We start from the raw sequence: 25,316 nt of genomic DNA, 5'->3' as shown, positions 1-25,316 counted from the left end.
TTAATTCCTTTTTGTTGCTGAATAGTATTTCATTGTATAGGTATACCACATTTTATTCATCCATTCATCAGTTGATGGGCATTTGGGTGTTTTCACTTTTTGTCTGTTGTGACTAGTGCCGCTATGAACATTTGTATACAACTTTATGTGGAAACATATGCTTTTTTTTCCCTTGGGTTTATACCTAGGAGTGGAGTTGCTAGGTCATATGATAACTTGATTTTATCCATTTGACGAACTGCTAGACTTTTTCAAAGAGGATGCACCATTCTATATTCCCACCAGCAATGAATGAGGGTTTATAACCCATTTTAAATTATTTTTGTATATGGAATGAGATAAAAGTAAATTTATCTTTTTACATGTGAATAGCCAGCATCATTTGTTGAAAAGACTTTTTCCCTCATTAAATTACATTGGAATTTTAATTACAGAACAATTGATTTAGTTTAGTTTAGTTTTAAGTTAAATTAAAATTTGGGGGTGTTTAGTCCTAGTGGTAGATTGCTTGACTAGCATGCACGAGGTCCTGGGTTCAATCCCCAGTAACTCTATTAAATAAATAAACCTAATTATCTCCCCCACCCCACCCCCCAAAAATCAAGCAAACAAACAAACAAACAAAAATTTTTAACCTAATTACCTCCCCCACCCCCCAAAAAATTCAGTTTCTCAGTTGCACTAGACACATTTCAAGCACCCAACAGCCACATTTAGCTAGTGGCTACTGTACTGGACAGTGCAGCCTCGGAGAACACAAAGGTTAAAATGTTACAGTCCCTGACCTCAAGGATCTCACGGTCTAGAGACATAAACTTAAGAGAACTGAAACAGTTTAAGCAGCGTGCTCACAATAAAAAGCAACAGCAGGAGGAAAAAGGGAGTTTTGCAAACTGATATATTCAAAGCGTGGCTATACCTGTTAGTCAGGGTTCTCCAGGGAAACAGAATTGATAGGATAACATCACTCTGCCCCCCGCCCCACTACCACCTTAAAACACATTAATGGCTATTTGGTGCCTGCAGGTTAAAATCCAAACTCCCTTAACTTAGTTTGTAAGGTCCTTCGTGGCCAGCCGTCACTGGCCTTCCAGGCTCTCCTATTGTCATATTTCCCCTGGTTACTACCATTTTTAGCCACAGTGAGTTCATTTCAATTCATCTTAGGCCTTTGGACAAGCTGATTTCTCTGCCCAGCTCCTTCTTTTCTTGACCTACTCCAGCTCATCCTTCAAGTCTCACTTTCAAAGTCATTTCCTCCAGGGAGCCTTTCCTGATCTCCAGTCCAGATTAATGGCCTCACTTTGTGCTCAAGGACTTCATACATCCTAGTACCCCCAGAAAACTGTCACTGTTTGTCCGCTTGTCTGCCCCTCCACAATAATCCATGAACTCCAGAAGCCAGGACTGTGCCTGCCACAAAGTCGACGCTTGATCAGTACTGGTGGGATGAGTGTTCATTCCTGGGCTGTGGTGAGGCATGCTCCCATTAAAATTGCCGTCCTGATTAACACTAGCTGAACAGTCAAACTGGAAGGAGCTGGGGTTTGGAATTATTAGATAGGGTCCACGGAGATGGGGCAGATCCTGGGGAACATTGTCATTGCAGATCCTGGAAGGAAGTCAGGACCAGCCTGGCAGCAAATAAAAGGACTTAGCCCACCTAAATCAGTCAGAATCAGGAAGAGAGTCTAACAAGAAGGGGCTGGAAAAGGTTTGGAAAGTCAAGCAGGCAAGTGGAAGTAACAGATACCACTTATTGAGCATTCACATTTGGTTGGGAGCTGTGCTGATAACTTCTTTTCTTCCCCCATCTTTATTGAGGTATTGTTGACAAATGAAAATTGAATGTATTTAAAACATACAACATAGTGTTTTGATATATGTATACATTGTGAAATGTTTACCACAATCAAGCTAACTAGCTAATTAACCTATCACCTTACATAGTTACTTTTTTTTTCTTGGTGAGAATAATTAAGATCTATTCTCTTAGCAAATTTCAAGCACACAAGACAGTACTTTTAACTATAGTCACCATGCTATATCTTCATCAAATCTCCAGAAGGTACATCCTTCATATCTGAAACTGAGCAGTACCGTTTCAGCAACATTTCCCCCACCTCCCCAGCCACTGGGAACCACCTTCTACTCTCTGCTTCTAAGAATTTATCTTTTTTAGATTCCACGTATAAGTGAAATCATGCAGTATTTGTCTTTCTATATCTGGCTTATTTCACTTAGCATAATGTCCCCCAGTTTCACCCATATTATCACAGAAGACGATTTCCTTCTTTTATGACTGGATAATATTCCATTGTATGTATGCCACATCTTCTTTAGGCACCTATCCATCGATGGATGGATGATTGTTTCCATGTCTTGACTATTGTGAAAAATGCTGCAATAAACATGAGATGTAGATATCTCTTCAAGACAGTGATTTCATTTCCTTTGGCTATATACTCAGAAGTGGAATTGCTATATAATATGGTTCTTCCATTTTTAATTTTTTGAGGAACCTCTATACTGTTTTTCATAATGGTTGTACCAATTATCTTTATAACTTCACATACATAATCCTTAAGCCAAGTATATGGAGCAGATATTACCATTCACATTTTACAGTTAAGACTGAGGTTTAATGCTGGGATTCAAAGATAGTTCATCTTGGGCCTGTCCTCTTTTCTCTACATTAGTGCTTCTCAAACTTTAATGAGCATTAAATCACCTGGAGGGTCTTGTTAAAATGCAGATTCCTTCCCAGTAGGCCTGGGTCGGGGCCTGTGGTTCTGCAATCCTAACAAGCCCCCACTGGTGTGGATGTATCAGTCCATGGATCACACTTGGAGTCACAAGACTCTGCACGATATTTCATTTTTTTCTCAGAGAGGTAAAGTAACTCACCCAGGTCACATAGCTGGTCCATAAGCCGGGGGGGGGGGGGGTTGTTTTTGTTTTTAAAATCACAGGCCTATTTGATGTTAAAACCTACAATCTTAGTCATTAAGGTATGATGCCTCCCTCTATTAGCAGGAAACAGGGCCCCCAGCTTCCAGTCTGGGGCTTAAGGGAAAAATTCTAATCCCTGAGAAAAATTCAGAGGGTTACCAAGGCAGGGCCTCTGGCAGAGGGAACAAAACCAGGGCTTAGTTACCAGACTGGGGCACAGGGTGGGGCCCAAGTCTTAGGAACCAGATAGAAGCTGAGTTTTCAGAATAACAGCACAGCAGCAACGAGGACTTGATGCTGAGACTCCAAAGGTGGCCAATAGCTTGTTCTGTCCTCCCGCCCGCAGCCTGAAATGGGGCCAGAGCCTGGGGCACTACTGACCCTGCCAGTGTGACAAAACACAGGGGTGGGAGCCACACCACCCTTCACACCTTTCTTCCCAGGATCCTTGGCACCACCCAGAGAGTCTAGGCCTTCCTAGGGTTCACCAGTATCCTTCAGGGCTGTCGTTCCCATTCCTGCACTCCCCCTTTCCACCTTCCCTTCTCTTGATTTCAAGCCTTCCTCCCACCTCATTCCTCTACATACAAACTCCCCGGTCGAACGTCAGGATGATTCCATGTTTCAGGCCCTTATCCTATTGACCTTGCTCTGTCAGGATTCATAACAATTACCTTAATTTTTTCTTTCTTTTTTTCCCATCTTGCCTTGTTCTCTTTGAATGGCCAGGGTATAGGTCTCTGGGACTTGGCAGAAACCAGGGGCACTAGTATTGACTCAGTCTGGGGTCTTCATTGGGGAGTGGGGGGCCCGCAGGAGTAGCACAGAGCAGGGTGAGAGCAGGGTGCAGGGTATTTCGGACGCTTCTGGGCTTCTACCTTCATATCAGGAATCCAGCCATCCACGCTACCCCGGCTGCCAGCTGGAGGACAGCATCAGAGTCACCAACTATATTAGGATCTTGGTCAGAGCTTTTGATTGACTTCTGGCTAAAGGCCACTTCAGAACTTCCACAACAAAGGACGGGTACAAATGTGACCTAAGGATAAGTTACAGAGCCCCCAAACAGAAAAATGACCAGATAAGTTTCTGAGCATGAAAAATGTAGCAATTCAGAATTGGTTTTGCAAAAGAAAATGATCAGACATTATTATGTCAATGTTACTGTTGTGGGAAAAAAAAAAAAAACTTTTTCACAGCAGAGTCAGACATAGCCTCTGCTATATTAGAATAATTTCCCATGACCTGAAAGCCCACCGTGTACCTCCTGCACTTCTGCCCCCAGCCAGAGTCTCTCTGTCCAGGTGACCCCTTCTTCCTAGAGGAGAATGTCCAGGGACAAAGAAGAGTTGAGGCAGAAAGTTTATTGGCACCCTCTTACAGATCCTCCTCAGCCTCTTAGATTCATTTTTTAAATCATTTTGGTTCATTTTTGAGAGCTGATCACTAAGTTCTGGAGCCTCTGGTAATCGGCCAAATGCAAATTACTTGAGGAGGGACCCCTGGAATCATTCAGCATTTAAGAAACCTTCAGGTGGTGGTGCTCAGCGGTAGAGTGCATGCTTAGCATGTGCATGGTCCTGGCTATAATATCTCCATTAAAAAAAAAAAAAACCTCCAAAAACTGAAACATTTCATTTTTATATATTTTAGCAAAAAGACAAAAACAAAAACAAAAAACCTCAGCATGTATTTTATACATATACATAAAAGCGTATCTGGATGGATACCTCCAACTATTAACCATGGTTGCCTTTGCAGAATGGGACTAGGCACAGTAGAAAGAGCTTCACCTCCTTTGTCTTGTAGATTTATTGTTTGAATCTTTAAAGTAACAAGCATTATTTTTGTAATTAGAGAGGAAGGAAAGAAAGAAGAAGGAAAGGAGGAAGGAAGGAGAGAAAGAGAGAAAGCAAAAGGAACAGAAAGAAAGAGGAGCTACCTCCACCCTCTCCCTGAATAAGATCCAGGGAATCTCATCTATGTCCCTTTCCTGCAGGAGCAGTTGGAGCCCTCGTAGGAACAGAGAACAGCAGCTGCTCACCCTCTTTGGTACATTATTCATCATGTCTTTATATTTATTTAGATTCGTCAGAGTTGAAAGAGCTCAAGATAAAAATATACATCATAACTTCTGGCCATTTGAAATATCAAAACAATGAACAATATTGAGAGACACTAGAGGCAAGAGGGGGAGAGCAAGGGGAAAACAGAAAAAGAACACATTGGGCAAGAAAGAAACTGCAATTTCAAATAGCAACAAAGACTAGTTTGCCTAAAAATCCTGGAGGCTGCTGCTCTCTGTTCAGCTATGGCAATCTTGTTCCCTAGAGTCTGGGCCCAAAAGGTGGACATAGAAGCCTGTCTCCCTTCTTTCCCCTGGGCGTGCACTCAGCCTTGGGCAGTGGCCATGGATGGGGTTGCTTATGACCTTCCCTAACTGCCCTCTGCCCTCACTGCTCTGTCTCTGCATTCTTGCATTACTTCAGTTTTTCAGTTCTTTTGCATGCGTTCATTGTTGTCACTCCGAACCTGTGATCATATTGGCTGTGTGTTCACTGATCTGAGAACTCTCTGAGGACAAAGGGCCTCTGACCTGCCTCTTTAACCCCACGGCAACTAGGTGCTGCCTGATCCACAGAGGGTGTGCAGTGACCTTCCCGTCCCCTTCCCTCCACCTCTCCACGCTCTTCTCCAGTGACAGTGCCAGAAGCCAGGAGGACCCTGGTTAGCAGATGACCACGCAGGCACGTCTGTCTAATTCTAGCCAAGGGCATGGGGGAAAGGACAGAGCCCAGGGACCTGTGGCCTCTTCTCAGAGAGGACGCGGGGCTAAGAATAGGACTGGAGATTAGGGAGGGATTTGAACTGCATTGTTATCTCACAGGAATGGCGTTTGGGAGCCTTGTTTCCAGGCTCTTCCAAGAGCCGCACCACCCCCTCCTCTGCCCTGTGTCTCTGCAAGAGTGTGGGCCACTGGTCTCTCACCACGTCTTTCTCCTTTCCATCCATCTGCTCTTCTCTGTGAACACCGGTCCATCCCCCCGCCTCCTATCCCACCTTCTTCTCCAGTCCTAATTCCTCCTCCTTTTTCTTCCTCTATTCCTGTCTCCTGCACCTGTTTTCCCAACTTCTCTGCCTGGGTCTGCTTCCTTGCACCACTTCCCACAAGTCCTTCCCACTTATCTTTTCTCCCCCATCACTCTGCCTCCTGGGCCTTCCCCTCCATCCCCCACCCCCCTACCCAGGCTCCTCACTCTCTTCAGCTTCAGGGGCCAGATTTGTTTTCCAGGCTGGTGGCTTTTGTCTTCCCTTCCCTGACACTTTTGGACCAGTCCCTTGTCCTCTCCTCCTTCTGCCCCATTGCCATGCCCCTTCTCTCAAAGCTGAGCTGGACAAGCCCAAGTAATAGAGGTTGAGGTGGGCCGACAGCCTCCAGCCCCCTGACAACTCAAAATCACCACCACCGGACACCAGACAAAGGGACACTTCTGAGAACAAGACCCAGGATGTGCAGGCCATAGGAGCCACCCCCAGCTATTCTTAGGAACCTAGTACCACAAAAGGGCCTTTTGCTTTTCACACCACCCCCATGGAGCTGCTCTTGGCAGCCGAGTCTGTAATCTCAGAGACGAGGGGCCCAGGCATGGGAGGCCGGGCTGGAAACCGTGCCCCCTGCCCTGACTTCTCAGAGCCATGAGACTCTGCCCTTGGAGCAAGGTCACCTCCCACCGCAGTGCACAGACACACAGCTTCGAGCTCCATCACTCTTTCTGCAGTCCTGGTCTAGTCACAGCTGAGCCCCAGCTCTGCTGCCCCCACCCCTACTCCTCCACTGCACCTCCTGGCCTTGCCCTCTCTCTGGTCCCCATGCACCCTTTCCTGGCTCTCCCCCACTCCCAACAAACCAACTCTCTCCCCTTCTTACTTCCGCCCCACTCTTCCTGCTCAGAACGGGTCAGGTTCTTTTCAATCTAGTCAGTCCAAAGTTCTTTGATAAAGGTTCTTCTTTCCTTGCTGCAGGGGGGGAAGCTAAGACCCCAGCTCTGGCCCCTTGGGACATTGAGGAGCCTGACCAGCTCTCAGTCCCTAGTCTGGTCCATAGATCCGAGGCGACCTGGCAGTCAGGCTGCCTGCTGCCCCTGAAGAGCTCCCTGGGGAAAAAACAGCAGCTAGCTCCCTGGGCTCCTTTGTTCCAAATCAGAGCCAGGGACGTTGCTTACCACCCTCCCCCACGGCAGGAAGGACCTGCATGATGTGTGTCTCTCTTTGTGTTCTTAATCAGTTTCTAATATTTGTGTAGAACTTTGGGGCATGTGTAGCAGAGGACTGGAATCAAAGTCCTGCACTAAACTGCGGCTTGCAAACCCCGCAGCAGGAGTGCTGCCCGGCGCTGCGGTGCAGGTACAGCAGAGAAGGGCTGGCAAGAGGGCACATCTGCAAGAGCTCTGCTCCAAGACTCTGTCAGTTATCCCACGGCCGGGCGATGGGTTGGAGCAGATAGAGGCACCTGTGCCATCAAACCAGGAACATCATCTTTCCAGGTGAAATAAAAACACTGAAGCATGAGCAAGCAGAAGATGCTGAGTTACCAGAGTCACCCGTGTTTCCAGATGACTCTCTGGGGCTACAACCTGCCTTGCCGCCCTAGGCTAGTCCTTGTACTGTGGGACACAGGAGGCCAGGACGTTTCTCAGGCCAGTCGGTTGGAGGGCCAAAGGATGAGAGCGTGGCTGCCCCCGGGCTCCGCTCTGAGCTCCAGACATGCGTCTCTGGAGAAAGGCAGGAGCCGGCTGAGCCTCCTCCCATTTGCAAGCCCGCTTTATGGAAGTGGGCACCTCAGCTCTCCAAGTATTCCCAGACCACACCTCAGGCTTCCAGAAAGAGGGAGGGAGTAAGGAAACAGAACCAGAAAATATAAAGGGCTGGAGAACAAAGTAAGGGCATCTTTTACACCCCTTTTTCACAGTTCAGGATTGCCCGATTTTCAAAACCAAGCAAACCGTGTTACTTGGCTCTCTTCTCCCCCTAACTGCTGTCTAATCACTCAGCTCACTTCCAAACTCCTTGGACGCAGGGTTCACACTCACTGCCTTCACTTCCTGTCCACTCATCCTTTTCTTAATACCTCACTGCAGCCTGGCTCAGCCCAGTGCCTCTACAGAAGGTGCTTGCTCCAAGATCACCCGGCTTCCTCTTCTCCACCTCCCTGACATTTAGTCTGTCTTTGGCATCTGACACTATGGCCACCTGCTCCTCTTGAAGCAGTTCTTCTGGCTTCTAGGAAACTGCCCTTTCCTTGGGTTCCTTGGCACTCTTTGGGTTGCCTTCTCCATGATCTGTGGGCTTCGCTTCCTTCTCCCATCTTTGAACTGGAGGTGCCTCCTGGAGCTTTTCCTCTTCTCTCCAACATAATGGAGGTCCCCCGAGGCAGTCGGTCTCATCTGCCAGCGCTGCCTGCCAGTCTCACAATTCCAGCTTCCTACAGGGACGCAAACCCTCTTTGTCAGATGCCCCATTGTTACCTCTAACTCCCCTGAACCAAACACTTGTCCTCTTCCTACTAGCCGAAGAGTTGTTCCCTTTTGCTGCTACCTCCATCCTTGCCAACATCACACAGTCATGAGTCTTCCTTCCTCATTTACTGAGTCCAGTCTGTCAGCATTATATCTTCCTTAGAAATCCTTCCAGCCTCGCCCTTTCCTCTTCACGTCTGCTGGCCCCACACTTCTCCTGACCTTGATCGCTACTCTGTCCTCCTCTTGGGAATCTCTGCCTCCAGCCTCTTCTCCTTCAAAGCACCCACTAATACCTGTGCTAGGCCCTCAAACTCTGCTGTCATGACATCCCAATGACTGCCCCCTGGTCTATGGAGCTTGAGCCATTCTTCACTGCCTCCAGGATATTGTCCATTTTGTGGGTCTGGGAAAGTTGGTGGAAAGCACCTTGGAGCAAGACAGAACTGGGTTTGAATCCCAGCCTGACACTTGCTGCTTGATCTTGAACAAACATCTTCATCTGAACTTCACTGTTCAACCATAAAAATGTGATTTAATTGCTTGGTAAATGTGAGCATTAAGAGAGATGATGTGCATCACATGCCGTGCGGGGTGCTTGGCACCGGTAGACACTCCACACATGAACAGCCCTTTCCCCTCTTCTTCAGTGTGCTCCCTGCTGAAATTTCCAGACCCCACACAGACCAGCCAGGAGTATGTCCTCTGAGTCCTTACCACCTCCCCATCCTGTTCCCCTGCCAAGCCTTTGGTCATGCTGGGAGTCTCACCACCTAGACCACATCCCTGTGCTCAGTGATTCTCAAAGTTCTACCCTCCCTTCAAGCCCCACCTAGAAACCTTTGACTGTCCCAGCCCACACCGAACAAGAGTTTCTCTGCTTTGGGGTTGTTCTGTTTGTGGACCACACTGCGTGCCCTGGAACCATCCTCCCTCAGCTTCCAGGGTGCTACCTGTGGCTTCTTGAGCTGATGGCAATGCCTGTGAGTCAGAGGTCATGTGATCCTCCCATATCCCCCATGGAGCTGGGCATGCAGGGGGTCAGCAAGGCATCTGATTAAGTGACTGACTGGGACCCAGCTAAGGGATGGAAGGAAGAATGAGATAGGCTGGTAGCTGGGACAGAGGTACTCCTGGCAAGTTCATCAAATACTAATGATCTGTCTTAAGACCGGCTACAGATACGGCCCTGCCTCTGTACTGTGTGTGTCTGTGCAGAGCTGTATCCACACCCACATATGTGTAAAGTGTGGTATGTGTGCTTGTGTGCACTCACCTGCATTTATGGCAGCTGGTAGAGGCGGGGAGACAAGCGATGGTCCCAGCGAGGCCTGCTTAAGAAAAGGGGGTCTCTGATCATAAAACATAAAGTACAGAACCCCTTCTCCCCTTGGGAAAGGGGCAGCTGACTACTCAATCTCTTGGCTTCTCATTGAGCAATTACCATCCACGCCTATTAAATCCCATGGTTTCTCTACATCCTGGGCTGATCCAGGCCTGGCAGCCACAGGACATTGCTTCAGGGATGCCTGTGAACAGAGTAGATGTCCTTGGGTGGAGGAGCAGGGGCCTGTGCCCAGCTGGAGCCCCACACAAAAACAGCAGTGTGCAGGGCTAACACCAAAGTGCCCAGTAGGAGACTCTGGGTGTTGGTTTTCAGTTTGCCCTATTATTTCATATCACAACACCCTGGCCATTCTCCTTCCAGAGGTTCCTAACCCTTCTACACCCTGAGTCTGGCTCAAGCCCAGGGATGGTTAGTACTACTGATGGAAGTTTGGTCAGTTCCATCTTTGAGGGCCTCAGTTTTATCTGCCTCCCCTCCACACCCCACTTCCATCCCCGAGGGCCAGCCCAGCTCCATCAGGCAGCTCCACCCAGGATCACTAAGAGCTTCAGGCCAGGACACACACACACAAAATGTAACTGATGGTTGGCTCTAATGGTCAAGCAGCCTCCACCTCAGGGCCTCTGCTCCCATCAGGGGTCTTTGGCCAATATCACCACTTAGTCTGGGTGACTCCTTGGGGGACTCAGCTCAGCACATTCGTCTATCATGCGGGCAAGTCCATGGGGCTGCAGTTAGGCAGCGGTGCCTCTCTTGGCCTTAGGGCTGGGCTGTGGGCCTGTATGGAGCCTAGGACAGCCTGAGGACTGCCTTCCAGTTATGCTGTTCCCAAAGGCAGCCACGATCTGGGTGAAAGGGACCACAGGACTGCTGGATCTCTGACCCACCCTGGCCCAGACCATCCCTTGAACCAAGCTGATTTAGTGGGGCTGAGGGAGATGTGGGGCACAGAACCTACAGCAGGGAAATCGCCTTACCTGCCTGCAGTCAGGGCTGTGTTCCTAATGACCAAAGTTGCCATTTAATGAGGGTCTGCTCTATGTCTGGGGCCGTGTTGGACCCTTTTTCTGTGCAAACTCTAGGGGTCTTAACAGCTCTGAAAGGTGAATATGACTATTCCCCATGTTATACATGATGAAACTGACTCAGAGAGGTTTGGTAACTGACATGGACCACACAGCTGGAAAATGGGAGGGCTGGGTTTTCAAAGTGGATCTTTGGGACTGCCTCCAAAGCTTGCCAGGCTGCCCCTCGCATGGCCTCTGAGGCCTCCAGCCTGGAGCCAGACTGGCCATGCCCCACTAAGCCCCCCTATTAGTGAGTTGTGCCCCTCTAAACACTCCCTGAAGGCAAGATCTAGCTTTCCAAGCACCCCAAACTAAACTGGGTCAGTCTTGGCCCCTGCCCCCCTCCTCCTTTCAGCTGTCCACTGTCTATTGGAGAGCAGAGATTCCAGGCTAGTGAGTGGGGGCAGGGTGCAGAGAGGTACAAAGATTTTGAAGCCAGCAGGAAGACAAAAGAATGACAAGAAGGAGCAGCTGTTTGTGAAAGGAAACCTGAGACAGGCACAAAGCTCAGGTCCTAATCCCAGGCTCGTGTGGAGCCAGGGTTGGGGTCCCCCCAAGGTCAGGGATTCTGAGGGCAGCCAGATAGGAGTGCTCGGCCCCACGCCAGGGTTGGCCCCCTCTCCCATGTGCACAAACAACCAGTGCCTGCTTCCTCTTCCTGGGCCAAGACCCCTGCCTCTTTCTGCCCCTCGTCTGCTCCCCATCCCTTTGGGTTTGGGGGCTTCTTTCTGATTTCCCTCTTCTCATGTTGAGATCTCCTCTAACCTGCCCTGGCGTGCCCCTCCTCCTCCCATTCCTGGTAGTAATTTTAGCAACTTTTCCTCTGAACTCCTGTTGGCTTGTTTCCAGCAAATGGCCTCTGTTTGGGCCTGACACTTGATCAGGGTGGTGACAGAGCCCAGACAAAGCAGTCACAATGCTGGGGAGGGGAGGGCAAGGGAGACAGATTACCTTCCTTCCACTCCAGGCCTTATTTGGTCTACCTTGGTGAGGCTGCCTCCCTCCTGCTCCTCTTTATTTATAGCACTTTGAACTGCTCTCCTTTGTCTTGTCTGCTACCACTCTGTGGTACAAGCTGCGCTGTGCCCACCCACCCCGACACGGGGGGCCCCTGGCCCCTCACTCCTCCCACCAGAAATGTGCATGTGAGCGGAGGCACTGGCTATAAGCTCAGGCCTGGATTTCACTTCTACTGACAGGTGGATAGAGCTGCCCGGAGGAAGGATCTTGATTTTGGTCACCATTAGATCCTTACTGACTAGAACCATGCCTGGAACATAGGTGTTCGCTAAATACTTGTTGAATGAAGGAATTAGCAAAGCTGTCCAGTCTTTTAACGGTAGCGAGCAGAAGGAAGAGAATCATGATGGAGCCAAGAGCAAGTGCCGGAGGGCTGGAGAAAGGGTGGGCATCTTTAAGGACATCAGATCCTGCAATCTGTCTCCAGACTAAGGTGCTGAGGCAGAGAGCCTAGAGGCGGAGAGGCGAGTTCTATGCCACAGAGGGTGTAGAGAACAGGGACACTGTAGCACCAATAGGCCAGCTCCCCCTAAACTTGACGGGAGGGAAATCAAAGTACAATTGATTTACTATTACTAAATGTAGAAAAGGCTTCCTAGTTCCACTCCACGGAGGCTGCCCCTTGATGAAGACACTGGCTTTGAAATGGCTCAGCCATCTCCTAAGTATCCAGTCGCTGACATCTGTGTCTGAGCCCCGGGAAATCAGGGAAGGGCGGGAGCTTTGAGCTTGGAAACTGGAGCAGGTGGATGAAAAGAGCTTTTGCCCTTCATCCCTGGTCTCTGAGGTCCTTAAAAATGGGCCTAATTCCTTAGCACCTGGCAGGGCCTGGATGGCACCCCTAGAATTTGTTCTGCTGAGCCAGGCCCGTGAGCAGGGTCCATAGCACTGCGGAGCTGGGGCCCCTGTGGTTCATGGTTTGCCCCCCACTTGCCTGTGCCCTCCCCTTAAAGCTGTTCAGTGCCCTCAGACTGTGTCTTGGTTACCATGCAGCACCCCTGAACCCCCCACCTGGATTTGTACTTCCCTGATGTGCCCCACCCATCTTCAAAATGTATCTGCTCCCAACACCACCACCCCTCTCTCCACACCAGGCCTGCAGCTATCCTTCCAAGCGGACAGCTAATCAGATGGATTAACCCGCATGCGCTGGAGAGCTGTGCTTGGGAAGGAGGGGGAATTTCAAACCAAACCACGCAGTGGTTGCCTGGACACGGAGCCAGTGAAGCTTGCATAGCCAGTTGCAGGAGGAGCATGGTATTGGCTGTGTTCTGTGCTCACAAGCTTAGCCCTAGCTCCCTTCCCTCACCTCCTCTGTAGCTACTCCTGGGGCCCACTGGAAAGTGGAAGATCTTTCCTGTCCCTCTGTCCAGTTTGCCAGAACACCTATCTATCGCACCAGAGCTGGACAGAGACCACCTCACAGTACAGAAGCGGGCCGTGGGCAGCCACAGCTGTCTCCATTAGGGATCTCCTTCTAGATCAGAGCAGCTGTGTTATCCATGGCCCTGAGCTAGGGTATTTAGTACCTGTGGGCAGAGCTAGGAAAACAGACTAAAGGCTCCAAACTAGAACCATCAGGCATCTGGGTCCTGCCCTTCACACACAGTGGGTCCTTGCCTCCTTGGACTCCCAGCCCCTCTTCCCTGGCCTCCTTCCACAAGCTGGGCTCCATCCCCATCTGTTGAGCTCTCCGCCCCCACCCTCCTTGAGTCTTGCTGCCGAGGCTGGCTGCATGACCTTAAAGAAGGCATTTCATTTTCCTATAAAGTGGAGGACTTGGACCCATCACTAAGGCCTGTCTGGCTCTGAGGCTGGGTGACCTCAATGCATTGCTCAGCCAGTCCAAGGAAATCAGTGCCCGAGCCAGAGTCCCCATCTCTAAGCTCCCTGATCATTGTTCTTGCCACTTGGCGGGGAAACCTCCTTCCACCTGCCCCCATCTAGCCCCTACCCAGGGTGTATGCCTCCAACTCTGCCCCTACCCCTCTGCTGCTGACACTCAGCCCCTTCCCATCTCACAGTTGGATGCAGGACCCAGGTCAGGGAGCAGGGAGGACACTAGGCAACAGGGGCCAGGCTGGTCCTGGGGGTAGGGGCTCGAGGGCAGCAGTGACAGGGACCAGCAGAACATGGGGAGGGGACAGCCAGGGCCCTGCCTCCCTGAGGTCACGGTGGTCGTGGTCAGTTCTCTCTCCTGCCAGCTGTGGAATGTGAGGCCTGGCCTGGGAGATATTTTGGCTGCACTTGGAGTCATCCCCGCCCCCTGGAATCAGACCCTGCTCACTCCATGCCATAACAATGACGACCACTTCCAATTGTTTCCTAGCTGGAGGGAGCGGGGAGGGGAGCAAGGTTTGGGAAGGGGGGGAGCCTGGGGGAAATGCTTTTAGTGACAACAGTCCTTTCTAAATCCGGCTGGGGACTGGGTGCAGGTGGGGGTGGGGGCGCCCTGCTGCCCCATATATACGGCCCCTAACCAGGTCGGCTCCACAGCTCTCTCCTGCACTCTCTCTTCTTTCTTGCTGCTCTCAGGTAGGAGCACCCAGCTGGAGGCCTTACTCTGGGACAAGGGGCCTCAGGTTTAGGAATGGGCTCCTCTAGGAACAGCAAGCTGCATGCAGGGCTTCACGCAGAGTACCAGGTCTGGTCACTGAGCACACATGGGCAGGTCTAAACACATTTGTATGTGCCATGGGCGTGGGGGGCTCATGTGTTACAGGGGCAGATGTCTGTATCTGAGCATGTGGGACCAGAATGCGTTAAAGGGTGTGTGTGTGTGTGTGTGTGTGTGTGTGTGTGTGTGTGTGTGTGTGTCTGGGTCTGTGTGTCTGTGTGTGTGTTGTACACAGCATGCACGGTCTGAATGCATGGGGAGGGAGGGTATGTACCTCACTGCCTAAGACAAGAAATGTCAAGTGGGAGGCATGGTTATGATCATACCTGAGGACAAGGAGGTCCATTGGGAGGGAGGGGGAAAAGGATGGCAGAGAACGATTACTTAGGAAGTGTGTGCTTTAAAGCTAGTTCTGTGAGGTTTGCAGTGTGTAATCACCCATGTCCACGCGTGTGGAGAGGGCTTGTGTGTGCTTCCGGGAGTCGAGACCGCCACAGTGTGTGTGCACCCTGCAGAAGTTTTTCACAGGCACAGTCATGCGGTACGGCTCTTCCTGTCTTCATATACTCGACAGTGTACTTACGCTGTACACATGTGGAATGTGCACGTCTGTCATGAAGAGGGTTCAGCTATGTAATGGGTGTGTCTATGAGAAGATGCCCACAGGGTCTCCTCTCTGACAATGTTCACCACAACTGACTATAAAATGGGGACAGGATGGAAGAGAACTGGCTCTGGAGTCATGAGTCTTGGCTTCAAGTCCTGGCTCCACCACTCATTGTTATGTGTTCTTGGACAAGCAAGCTTGTTAACCTTGATTTCCTCATCTGTAGAATGGGGTGAGGATTGAGTACAATGTGCATACAAGTGCTCTGTAGGCTGGAAAGCCCCAGCACTGTGACCATTAGCTATACCTCAGGTGGCTCAAAGAAGGCAGGCTTCACTAGGTGGATATGAGCAAGAGTGGGGCCACCCCTCCCCCCAGAGTGAGGAATAAGAGTCTCATTGAGTTGACATCAGGAAACTATTAGAACTTGTGCTGGGGAGTGCAGAGGTCGGTGGGTGGGGGAGAGAAGAGTGTTTGAAAAGCCAGAGGATGAGACCAGAGAGGGCAACCACCACCCCTACCTGCGTTCAGGCTTCAGGGTGGAGGGGCAGTGAAGCAGGGAGCCAGGGCAAGGCAGGGACATAGGCCTGATGCAGACTTCCTTCTCTCCAGGCCCCTGCCAGCTTGAGTTTTTCCTCTCGCAGGCACATTCAAGAAACCAAGGTAAGGAGAGCTGAAGATGGGTGTTGGGAGGATCTGGGAAGACACGGAAGTCTTTGCCCCGGGGAGAATGGCTTAGTGACCAGGAGTTCTTACCTGTGACTAGTGAGGGGGCCAGGGAGGGATGAGGGTCAGAGGTGGATATTGGTACCTTCCTGCTCCTTCGAGAAGGCTGGGACAGGAGAGCCCCAGCCTGAACAGAAGTTAGCCTCCCCCTCTGCCCTGGCAGGTTTGCTAGGCTGTTCTCAGGCTGGGCAATAAGCTCAAGGAATGAGGGACTCTCGGTGGCCCCTCCTGACTCCTGAGCGCGGTGCTCCTGCTGAAGGGGAGAGCCCTGGGATGGGAGCAGCATGGAGGGCAGCCGGCCGCTCTTCCCGTCTGCTGCAGGCGCAGCCATGCCAGACGCGGAGTTGGCGGCGTTTGGGGAGGCCGCCCCCTACCTGCGCAAGACAGAGAAGGAGCGGCTGGAGGCCCAGACCCGGCCTTTCGACCTCAAGAAGGACGTCTTTGTGCCTGATGACAAAGAGGAGTTCGTCAAGGCCAAGATTTTGTCTCGAGAGGGTGGTAAAGTCACCGCCGAGACCGAGCATGGCAAGGTGGGTGGCTGGGCTAGTGTGAGAGGCCACCCTGGAGGCCCCCAATACCTGGGGTGGACAGAGAGGGGTGCCACCAGGATGCACTCCACACAGCCCTGAGGATGGTCCAGTTGTCCCTTCTTTTGGGTGGGGATCTACTCCCTCCCAATAGTGCTTCTCATTCTCAACATCCGGTCTATCTTCTCCGGGACCCTGGCATCTTCTCTCTCAAACACTGCTGTCCTATAACTTGCCCAAACCCCTATCTCTGCTGAGGGGGGCTGACAGCATGGCCTGCACGTGGGCTGTTGCAGACGGTGACCGTGAAGGAGGACCAGGTGTTGCAGCAGAACCCGCCCAAGTTCGACAAGATCGAGGACATGGCCATGCTGACCTTCCTGCACGAACCTGCGGTGCTCTACAACCTCAAGGATCGCTACGCCTCCTGGATGATCTATGTGAGTGCGGCACCTGGGGCATCCCTCTGACTCTAGTGGCTTCCTGCTCTGTGTGTTTTCATTGCCTGGAGCCCAGACTTTCCGTTCTTTGTGCCCAGGCAGTGCAGCACTCAGTCCTAGTCCAATGACCTAACCCTAGTCTACGTAAGCATCCTTGATTCAGCTCTAGTACTCGAGAGTTGGGGTTAGTCAGATTTAGTGCATTGATATGTTTTCCTTTCTCTTCCTCTTCTCCTAAGGCCTTTTTCTCCCCCTTTATCACTGACAACTCACTTCTCCTTTTCCCCACCCCAGACCTACTCGGGCCTCTTCTGCGTCACCATCAACCCCTACAAGTGGCTGCCGGTGTACAACGCCGAGGTGGTGGCTGCCTACCGGGGCAAGAAGAGGAGTGAGGCGCCGCCCCACATCTTCTCCATCTCTGACAACGCCTACCAGTACATGCTGACAGGTGACAGGCCTCAAGAGAAGGGTTTCCTGGGGGCCCTTCCTCCTCCTGAGGGGTTCAGGCAGCTGGGAGTTGCCAGAGAGAGGCAAGGAGGGGGTGTGGGGAAGCCAGACAAAGCATCCTGTACACCTCCTGACTTTTTCTCCCCATTTTCTCCCCACAGACAGAGAAAACCAGTCCATCCTGATCACGTGAGTGTGGCTTCTACTCTGTTCCCTTTCAGAGTCTCCCCGAGCCCAGCCCCACCCCCAGCCTCTGAGCACAGACCCACAGTTCTCTTTCTCTCCACCTTCATGCCAGCTCTGATTTCTTCTCTGGCCTTCACCCTGACCTTCTCCTTGCTCTCTCCTTTCCTTTCTGCTTCCCATCCCTCTCTTATTTTCCCTTCCCCATCTCCTTCACTCATGCTCCTCCAGCTCATCACTCATTTATCTGCAAGCCCAGGATCACCATGTCTTCTTCACCTCTTCATTTTCTTCCATCTTTCCCTTTGGAAACCTTCCCCATTCTTCCAGCCCCACCCATTCTCTTCCAAAACAGCCGAGGCCCTTCTCCTCTGATTGCCCTTGCCCTGCTAAAACTAGGTTCCACCCGCCCAAATCCAAACCTTCTTGAGGCGTCCTTCCTGTTTGCTACCCAGACCCTCCGTAGGTCAGAGTATAGCCTTGTGTTTGGAATACCTGTTACCTGGCAGTTTCATGCTTCAGGGCTCACACAGCCAAATCAAATTAGGCAATCTCTCCTGACTTGAGGCTTGCTAGTCTCAAGCAATGTTTGTTCCCTGCCTAATGAGCCTAACTGTCCCAACAGCGGAGAATCTGGGGCAGGGAAGACGGTCAACACCAAGAGGGTCATCCAGTACTTTGCTGTCATTGCCGCCATTGGGGACCGCAGCAAGAAGGAGCAGACCCCAAGCAAGGTAGGCCTGCTGTCCTCCGAGGGCCTGCACCACAGAGGAGAGGGAGGCCTCTCACCTGCCATCCTCCTTGACCTCTGCAGGGCACCCTGGAGGACCAGATTATCCAGGCCAACCCAGCTCTGGAGGCCTTCGGCAACGCCAAGACCATCCGGAATGACAACTCCTCTCGCTTTGTGAGTGGTCCCTGACCTTGGACTTGGGATTTGGACTGGGGATGTTGTCACATATGAGCCTTCCCTCAACTCATCACTACTCTTTTCCATCTCTCCAGGGGAAATTCATTCGAATCCATTTTGGGGCGACTGGAAAGTTGGCATCTGCAGACATAGAGACCTGTGAGTGCCACGGATCTGCAAGGGCTCAGGCTGAGCTCACCCTCTTCTCACTGTCTTCATCTCAACCTCTCCTCTGTCTCTGTCTCTCTATGTCTCTGCCCCTGTGTCACTAGGTCTGTATATTTGTCTCTCTCTTAGACTCCCTCTGGTCTTTCTCCATTTCTGTCTCTGAATGTCTGTCTTTCTCTGTGACTTTTCTCAGAGATTATTTCTCTCCTTCCGAGACTCTGTCTCCAGCTCCATATCTGTGTGTCTGTGTATGTGTCTCTCTCCCTCTCTTGATTCTCCCTCTTCCATCTTTTGCTTACTACATTTATCATTCATTTTTCTCTGTCTCCTTATGCCTAAATCCCAACCTTTTCTTCCTCTCTTTCTTCTCCCCTACTATTCACAGACCTTCTGGAAAAATCCAGAGTTATTTTCCAGCTGAAAGCAGAGCGAGATTATCACATTTTCTACCAAATCCTGTCTAACAAAAAGCCTGAGCTGCTGGGTGAGTCAGAGCTACCGACCGAGACCAACTATCTCCATGGCAACCTGGTCCCCTCTGCTTGTGGCTGCTTGTTGACAGGTCCTGGGTTTCTGGCACTGCTGGATTTAGTTCTGCAGGATGTGGGACCCCACTCAGCCCTATCATGTGCTCTCCTGCAGGCCATGTACTGCAGTAGGCAGCCCCAGGGAGGGCCAGGGGCTAACCATGTCTAACCAACATTCTAACCATGTCTTTCTCCCTCCAGACATGCTGCTGATCACTAACAACCCCTATGACTATGCATTCATCTCCCAAGGAGAGACTACTGTGCCCTCAATTGATGATGCTGAGGAGCTCATGGCCACTGATGTAAGTGTATGAGGACCCAGTTGAGAGGTGAGGGGCAATTGGTATGGGTTCACTGTCCCAAGAGTAGAGCTAAGACACTGGCTATCTGCTGTTCTAAGTGGTATGGCCCTTGCCAAGGGCCAAAACGTGCCCTGTGACCAGCGTGTGCTGGGATACAGGTTTGATTAGACAAAGCAGGCCAATATTTGGTGTTCAGTCAAACCAGAGAGAGCCAAAAGCCATGGGACAGAGAAGCACACAAACCAAGAAATAAAGCATCACCAAGGGAAAGGCAGGGGTGGGATCACACAGATGTCATGGGGCTGAAGCAGGCTGTTAGGTAAAGAACAGATATAGATATGGAAGGTCCAGGTGGGGAAGCAAGTGTAGGGCCTAGAAGAGGGGCAACAGTAGGAAACATGAATGGGTAACCCCGAGCAGCTTCAGAGAACCGCTGTGACCACTGATGCCAGGGCTGAGGCCGTCTATACACCACCCTGCTCGTGGACCTCCCATCTTTGCTTTGGAGTTCCCCACTGGGGATGGGAATCTCAGAACCCACAGGGATTCAGGAGACAAGATCTCTCACCAGCTGAAGAGGGATCTCATTTACCCGCCATACTCCCTTTTCTGGGGTCCACCGATACGGGGCCCTCCTATAGAACGCCTTTGATGTGCTGGGCTTCACGTCAGAGGAGAAGAACTCCATGTACAAGCTGACGGGCGCCATCATGCACTTTGGAAACATGAAGTTCAAGCTGAAGCAGCGAGAGGAGCAGGCGGAGCCTGACGGCACCGAAGGTGGGAGTCAAGGATACTGCGGGCTGGGGCCAGCTGTGGAGTCACTGAGGCCTCCATCTGCAGAGGAGGCATCCTCTTACCAACTTTGCTCCCTGCCATTTCCTTCCAGAGGCTGACAAATCCGCCTACCTCATGGGGCTGAACTCAGCCGACCTGCTCAAGGGGCTGTGCCACCCTCGGGTGAAAGTGGGCAACGAGTACGTCACCAAGGGGCAGAACGTCCAGCAGGCGAGTCCCCTTCAGACGTTCAACGGGGGCGGGTGTGGGGCTGGTGAGGTGGAGTGGGGGCGCCGGTATTCACTCTTCCCCACAACTCTCTCATCTGGGTCTCTGCTCCACCTTCCAGGTGGCGTATGCCAAAGGGGCGCTGGCCAAGGCAGTGTACGAGAGGATGTTCAACTGGATGGTGGCACGGATCAACACCACCCTGGAGACCAAGCAGCCGCGCCAGTACTTCATAGGGGTCCTGGACATCGCTGGCTTCGAGATCTTTGACGTGAGCAGGGGAGCCCCAGGGGCGGGAGAACAGTAAATCACTTGGTGGCACAAGCAGCCATCCCTGGCTGAGCTGGCTACAGACCAGGCGGGAAAGGCGGTGGGCTGAACAGTGATGGAGACAGTCATGTGTCTTCAGGGGGCTCTCCCTCCCCGCCCTGACAAGGGAGGGACCAGCCACACTCCTTGCCGGGCTGGACACAGCCCCGGGCTGACCCCGTGGGCCACACAGACACCTGCCCACCTGACCCGCTCCCGCCCTCCCTGCCCCGCAGTTCAACAGCTTTGAGCAGCTCTGCATCAACTTCACCAATGAGAAGCTGCAGCAGTTCTTCAACCACCACATGTTCGTGCTAGAGCAGGAGGAGTACAAGAAGGAGGGCATCGAGTGGGAGTTCATCGACTTCGGCATGGACTTGCAGGCCTGCATCGACCTCATCGAGAAGGTGCTGCCTCGGCCCCTCTGCCTGAACTCTCCACTCACACCCCACATGCATGCACGTCCCAGACAAAATGGTAGCCCCTCTTCCTTCTAGAGACTGTGATCTGGATGACAGAAGAATCCCAAGACCTAGTTTCCAGCCCTGTGTTATCCTGGCCACCCAGGACAGGGTGGTACCTGGAAGAGCTGAGTTCCCAGAGACTTGAGAGTAGACACATGGGGGATGGGCACCTGAAGGCTGGCCTCCCACACCAGTGTGTTTAGCAGTCCTGGTTCACACATCCAAGGAGCAGGAAGTCTGAGGGTTGGATGGGGAATCATACGAGTGCACATATTTTGAACCCCAGCATCTCAGGGATCTGGGTGATGGAATGGTGTATAAAGCACCTATAGCACCCACATTCCCAGACTTTCACAAAGGTTCCTCTGAAATCAAATCAAGCTTTGGGGAGGCTTGAACAGGTGCCACTCAATAGATAACTGGACTCGGAACTGACCCTGATACCTTAGCTATCTCCGTTAGCAAATACTGAGCCTAGAGCAGTGTCTATCTCCATCCACATGAAACAGGCTCAGTGATGCTCTCCCCTCCACCCTCAGCCCATGGGCATCATGTCCATCCTGGAGGAGGAGTGCATGTTCCCCAAGGCCACCGACATGACCTTCAAGGCCAAGCTGTTTGACAACCACCTGGGCAAGTCTGCCAACTTCCAGAAGCCGCGTAACATCAAGGGCAAGCCGGAAGCCCACTTCTCCCTGATCCACTATGCTGGCACCGTGGACTACAACATCCTGGGCTGGCTGCAGAAGAACAAGGACCCGCTCAACGAGACGGTGGTGGACTTGTACAAGAAGTCCTCCCTCAAGCTGCTCGGCAGCCTGTTTGCCAACTACGCCGGGTTTGACGCACGTAAGTAGAGACCGGTTCCCCGGGGACTAAGGAACAGGGTTTCTGCTGTGGTTCTGAGGCAGGTCATTGCTACCCCCCACCACTTCTGACTCATATTGGGCCCCTAGGTTTACAAGCTCAGTGAGGTAGAAATGTAGAAATAGCTGTAGAAGCTGAGGCACCTGCAGTGAAGACCCTGGCCTGGAGGCCGAATGTGAAGAGACTCTGTGATTCCTCTCCCCCTGCCCTGCTCCCCACATATCCACTTGTCTCCTTTTCTTGACTCTTCCCACAGCTATTGATAAGACAAAAGGCAAGGCCAAGAAAGGCTCATCCTTTCAAACCGTGTCAGCTCTGCACAGGGTGAGTGTGTGACCCAGCGCCTACCCAGCCCTGCACCTTCCTGCCTTGTTCATCCTGGACTCCTCCCACTCCGTCTCCTCATTCATTTGTGATCCTCTCTACTCTGTCTTCGTTCTCACCCCTTTATCTGCTGGCCTCTTCTCTCTCTCTTTTCCCATCTCACCACTCTTCTCTGTCCCCTGCCTTCCATTCTCTCCTCCTCTGTGTCTTCCCCCAGCACTCCTTTATTCTCTTTAGCTTCTTGCATTTTCTCCGTCTCTTTTCCTTCCTTCCTCTCCTCTCCCTTTCTTGCCCCTCCTTCTTTCACTTTCTTTTCTTTTTCCCCTTGTGTTTTGGGCCATAGGAGAATCTGAACAAGCTGATGACCAACTTGCGCTCTACCCACCCCCACTTCGTGCGTTGCATCATCCCCAATGAGACAAAGTCTCCAGGTGAGCTCAAGAAGTTGGGCCCCCCCACTGCTGGGACCCATTGCTCCGGCAACAGGGTCTTCAAGGTCACCTCCTGATCTCCCACCGCGGAGGTTTCCAAATCACTTTCTTTTCCTCCTGTCCTGCATAGGGTCTCACAGACTACCCCCAACCCTGGCCCCAGTGCTACCTTACATTTGGAATGTGTAGCTCAGGGTAATGTATAAGGCACTTTGATGGACATAACCTCACAAGTGCCTTACAACCCACCATGAGACATGTAAGGGTTGTATATTTCTTTCTGAATGATAAGGAGATGGAGAAGTTCAGGTGCCGGGTTCAAGGCCTGGCTCTGTTCTGATCAGCTCAGTGAACTTGGTCAAATCCCTTAACCCCTCTGAGCTTAGTTTATTCTCTAGAAAACGGGCTATATCTCCCCTGGGTACCACCTATAATAATAGACATAGACCATATAAAATAAGGACTGTGAAATCCTTTTGGTTACTCTTAAAAATATAACATGAAAAACATAAAGGATCATTATTAACTAACTTGCTATAGTTACGGGTCAGTACATGGCAGAGCCAGGATCAGAACCCAGAACCCTTGGCTATTAGTTCTGTGCTCTCCCTACAAACTCTTCTCGCCTCCCCTCCTGTCACAGGAGTGATAGACAACCCCCTGGTCATGCACCAGCTGCGCTGCAACGGCGTGCTGGAGGGCATCCGCATCTGCAGGAAGGGCTTCCCCAACCGCATCCTCTACGGGGACTTCCGGCAGCGGTGGGTACCGGGGAGCCTCAGGGCTCAGGCAATAGGGGGAACCTGGGCAGTCTTGGTGGGAGGGGAGTCTGTGGGTGGCCTTGGATTCTGTGGGCAGAGCATATCAGCACAAAACATGGGTGACTCCGGGCACCTCCCTCCCCAGATATCGCATCCTGAACCCAGCAGCCATCCCCGAGGGCCAGTTCATTGACAGCAGGAAAGGGGCGGAGAAGCTGCTAAGCTCCCTGGACATTGACCACAACCAGTACAAGTTCGGCCACACCAAGGTGAGGAAAGATGGGAGACAAGCTGATTACAAGCTTTCTTGTCTTTTGATTCGTCACCTCACGGCTCCTTTCCTTTTACCAGTCATCTCGGGAACAGTACGAAACCACATGCTAGCCCTCTCCGTGGACCATACAGCACAGCTCCCCCAACCCAGCTCCAGCTGTCACTGACTTCCTTCCTCTAGTTTTTTTCCTGCCTTGTTACCCTCCCTAAGATAACCCCCTCCTCGTCCCCCTCCTGCTCACCCCAGTCATGTCCACCCACACCTTCTCTGCAGGTGTTCTTCAAGGCGGGGCTGCTGGGGCTGCTGGAAGAGATGCGAGATGAGAGGCTGAGCCGCATCATCACCCGCATTCAGGCTCAGTCCCGGGGTGTGCTCTCCAGAATGGAGTTCAAGAAGCTGCTGGAGCGCAGGTGAGACATCTCAAAAGGAGGTTCCCAGATATCTGAGGCCCGGGTTGATTCGGGAGGCAGCATAAGTAGAAAAAACTCACCACATCTCCAAACGACAAAGGGCAGCATAACATACATACAGACGCAGGGTGAGCTTCGCTGTCGCAGTGTGGGATGGGTGAAGGAAAGTGCCACTACCTAGGAGCCTGGGCCTCAGGACGGGACGGAGGGAGGGGACTCTCTCACCGCTCTTCTCACTGGGCCTCCACAGAGACTCCCTGCTGATAATCCAGTGGAACATTCGAGCCTTCATGAGTGTCAAGAACTGGCCATGGATGAAGCTATTCTTTAAGATCAAGCCACTGCTGAAGAGTGCAGAGACTGAGAAGGAGATGGCCACCATGAAGGAGGAGTTTGCACGCCTCAAAGAGGCGCTGGAGAAGTCTGAGGCTCGCCGCAAGGAGCTGGAGGAGAAGATGGTGTCCCTGCTGCAGGAGAAGAATGACCTGCAGCTCCAAGTGCAGGCGGTGAGGCTCTTGGGCTGCTGCTGGTTCTTCTGCCCTCCTCTGCTTACATCTCCCACACACCCTGCACCTCCCCACCCAGGGGCTCACCATCTTGTGCCCTTATAGGTAGAGGATTCTAGAATCAACACTTCCAAATACCTCAAAAGAGGTCTCTCAAGAGAAGGAAATGAAAAGGGGAAAGCACTCACTTAAAAACATGGGCTTTCCACAGGGGTTCAACCTGGATCCACAGCTTAATAATTTTGTGACCTTGGGGTAAACAATGCATTATCTTTGAGACTCAACATCCTCATCTCTAGATAGGGAATAAAGCTGCCCATCTCACTATGTTGTAAATATGTAAAGATGCAAAGTGCTGGCATCGACAAATGCAGTTCCCCCCCTTCGATGGAGGAGACCAGAGGAAGGGGGCTAGATAAAGGGACTTCTTGTTCCTTCCCTCTCTGCTCTCATCCCCCATTGCTCCCATCACATTGCCCTAAAACTCTTCCTCTCCACATCCTTCTGAGGTTCTTCTCAGATGGGGAGATCCTGGAGCTCCCTTCCTATCGTAAGGGCAGAGCTCACCCCTCCTTCCACCTGCCAGGGTGAGCAGCCCACCC

The 25,316-nt window shown here is 51.6% G+C and overlaps 1 protein-coding gene across 1 annotated transcript in view; it reads left to right on the top strand.

The window, feature by feature from the left end:
• Window positions 1–14,334: 14,334 nt before the first annotated feature.
• LOC102514829 (myosin-7) overlaps window positions 14,335–25,316 on the top strand; it is a 21,415-nt gene continuing 10,433 nt past the window's right edge. Inside the window, 22 exon segments of the mRNA XM_032481727.1 lie at window positions 14,335–14,438; window positions 15,740–15,790; window positions 16,175–16,383; window positions 16,677–16,820; window positions 17,115–17,271; window positions 17,432–17,459; window positions 18,079–18,187; window positions 18,268–18,360; window positions 18,459–18,522; window positions 18,917–19,015; window positions 19,260–19,363; window positions 20,005–20,143; window positions 20,253–20,371; window positions 20,490–20,639; window positions 20,914–21,084; window positions 21,681–21,990; window positions 22,265–22,332; window positions 22,676–22,763; window positions 23,407–23,524; window positions 23,670–23,793; window positions 24,072–24,208; window positions 24,459–24,714. Coding sequence (XP_032337618.1) covers window positions 16,183–16,383; window positions 16,677–16,820; window positions 17,115–17,271; window positions 17,432–17,459; window positions 18,079–18,187; window positions 18,268–18,360; window positions 18,459–18,522; window positions 18,917–19,015; window positions 19,260–19,363; window positions 20,005–20,143; window positions 20,253–20,371; window positions 20,490–20,639; window positions 20,914–21,084; window positions 21,681–21,990; window positions 22,265–22,332; window positions 22,676–22,763; window positions 23,407–23,524; window positions 23,670–23,793; window positions 24,072–24,208; window positions 24,459–24,714 — 2,679 coding nt within the window. The 5' untranslated portion in view covers window positions 14,335–14,438; window positions 15,740–15,790; window positions 16,175–16,182.

This window comes from Camelus ferus, chromosome 6, assembly GCF_009834535.1.
Source record: "Camelus ferus isolate YT-003-E chromosome 6, BCGSAC_Cfer_1.0, whole genome shotgun sequence".
Lineage (NCBI taxonomy): Eukaryota > Metazoa > Chordata > Mammalia > Artiodactyla > Camelidae > Camelus > Camelus ferus.
This window is presented reverse-complemented; position numbering and strand designations above follow the sequence as displayed.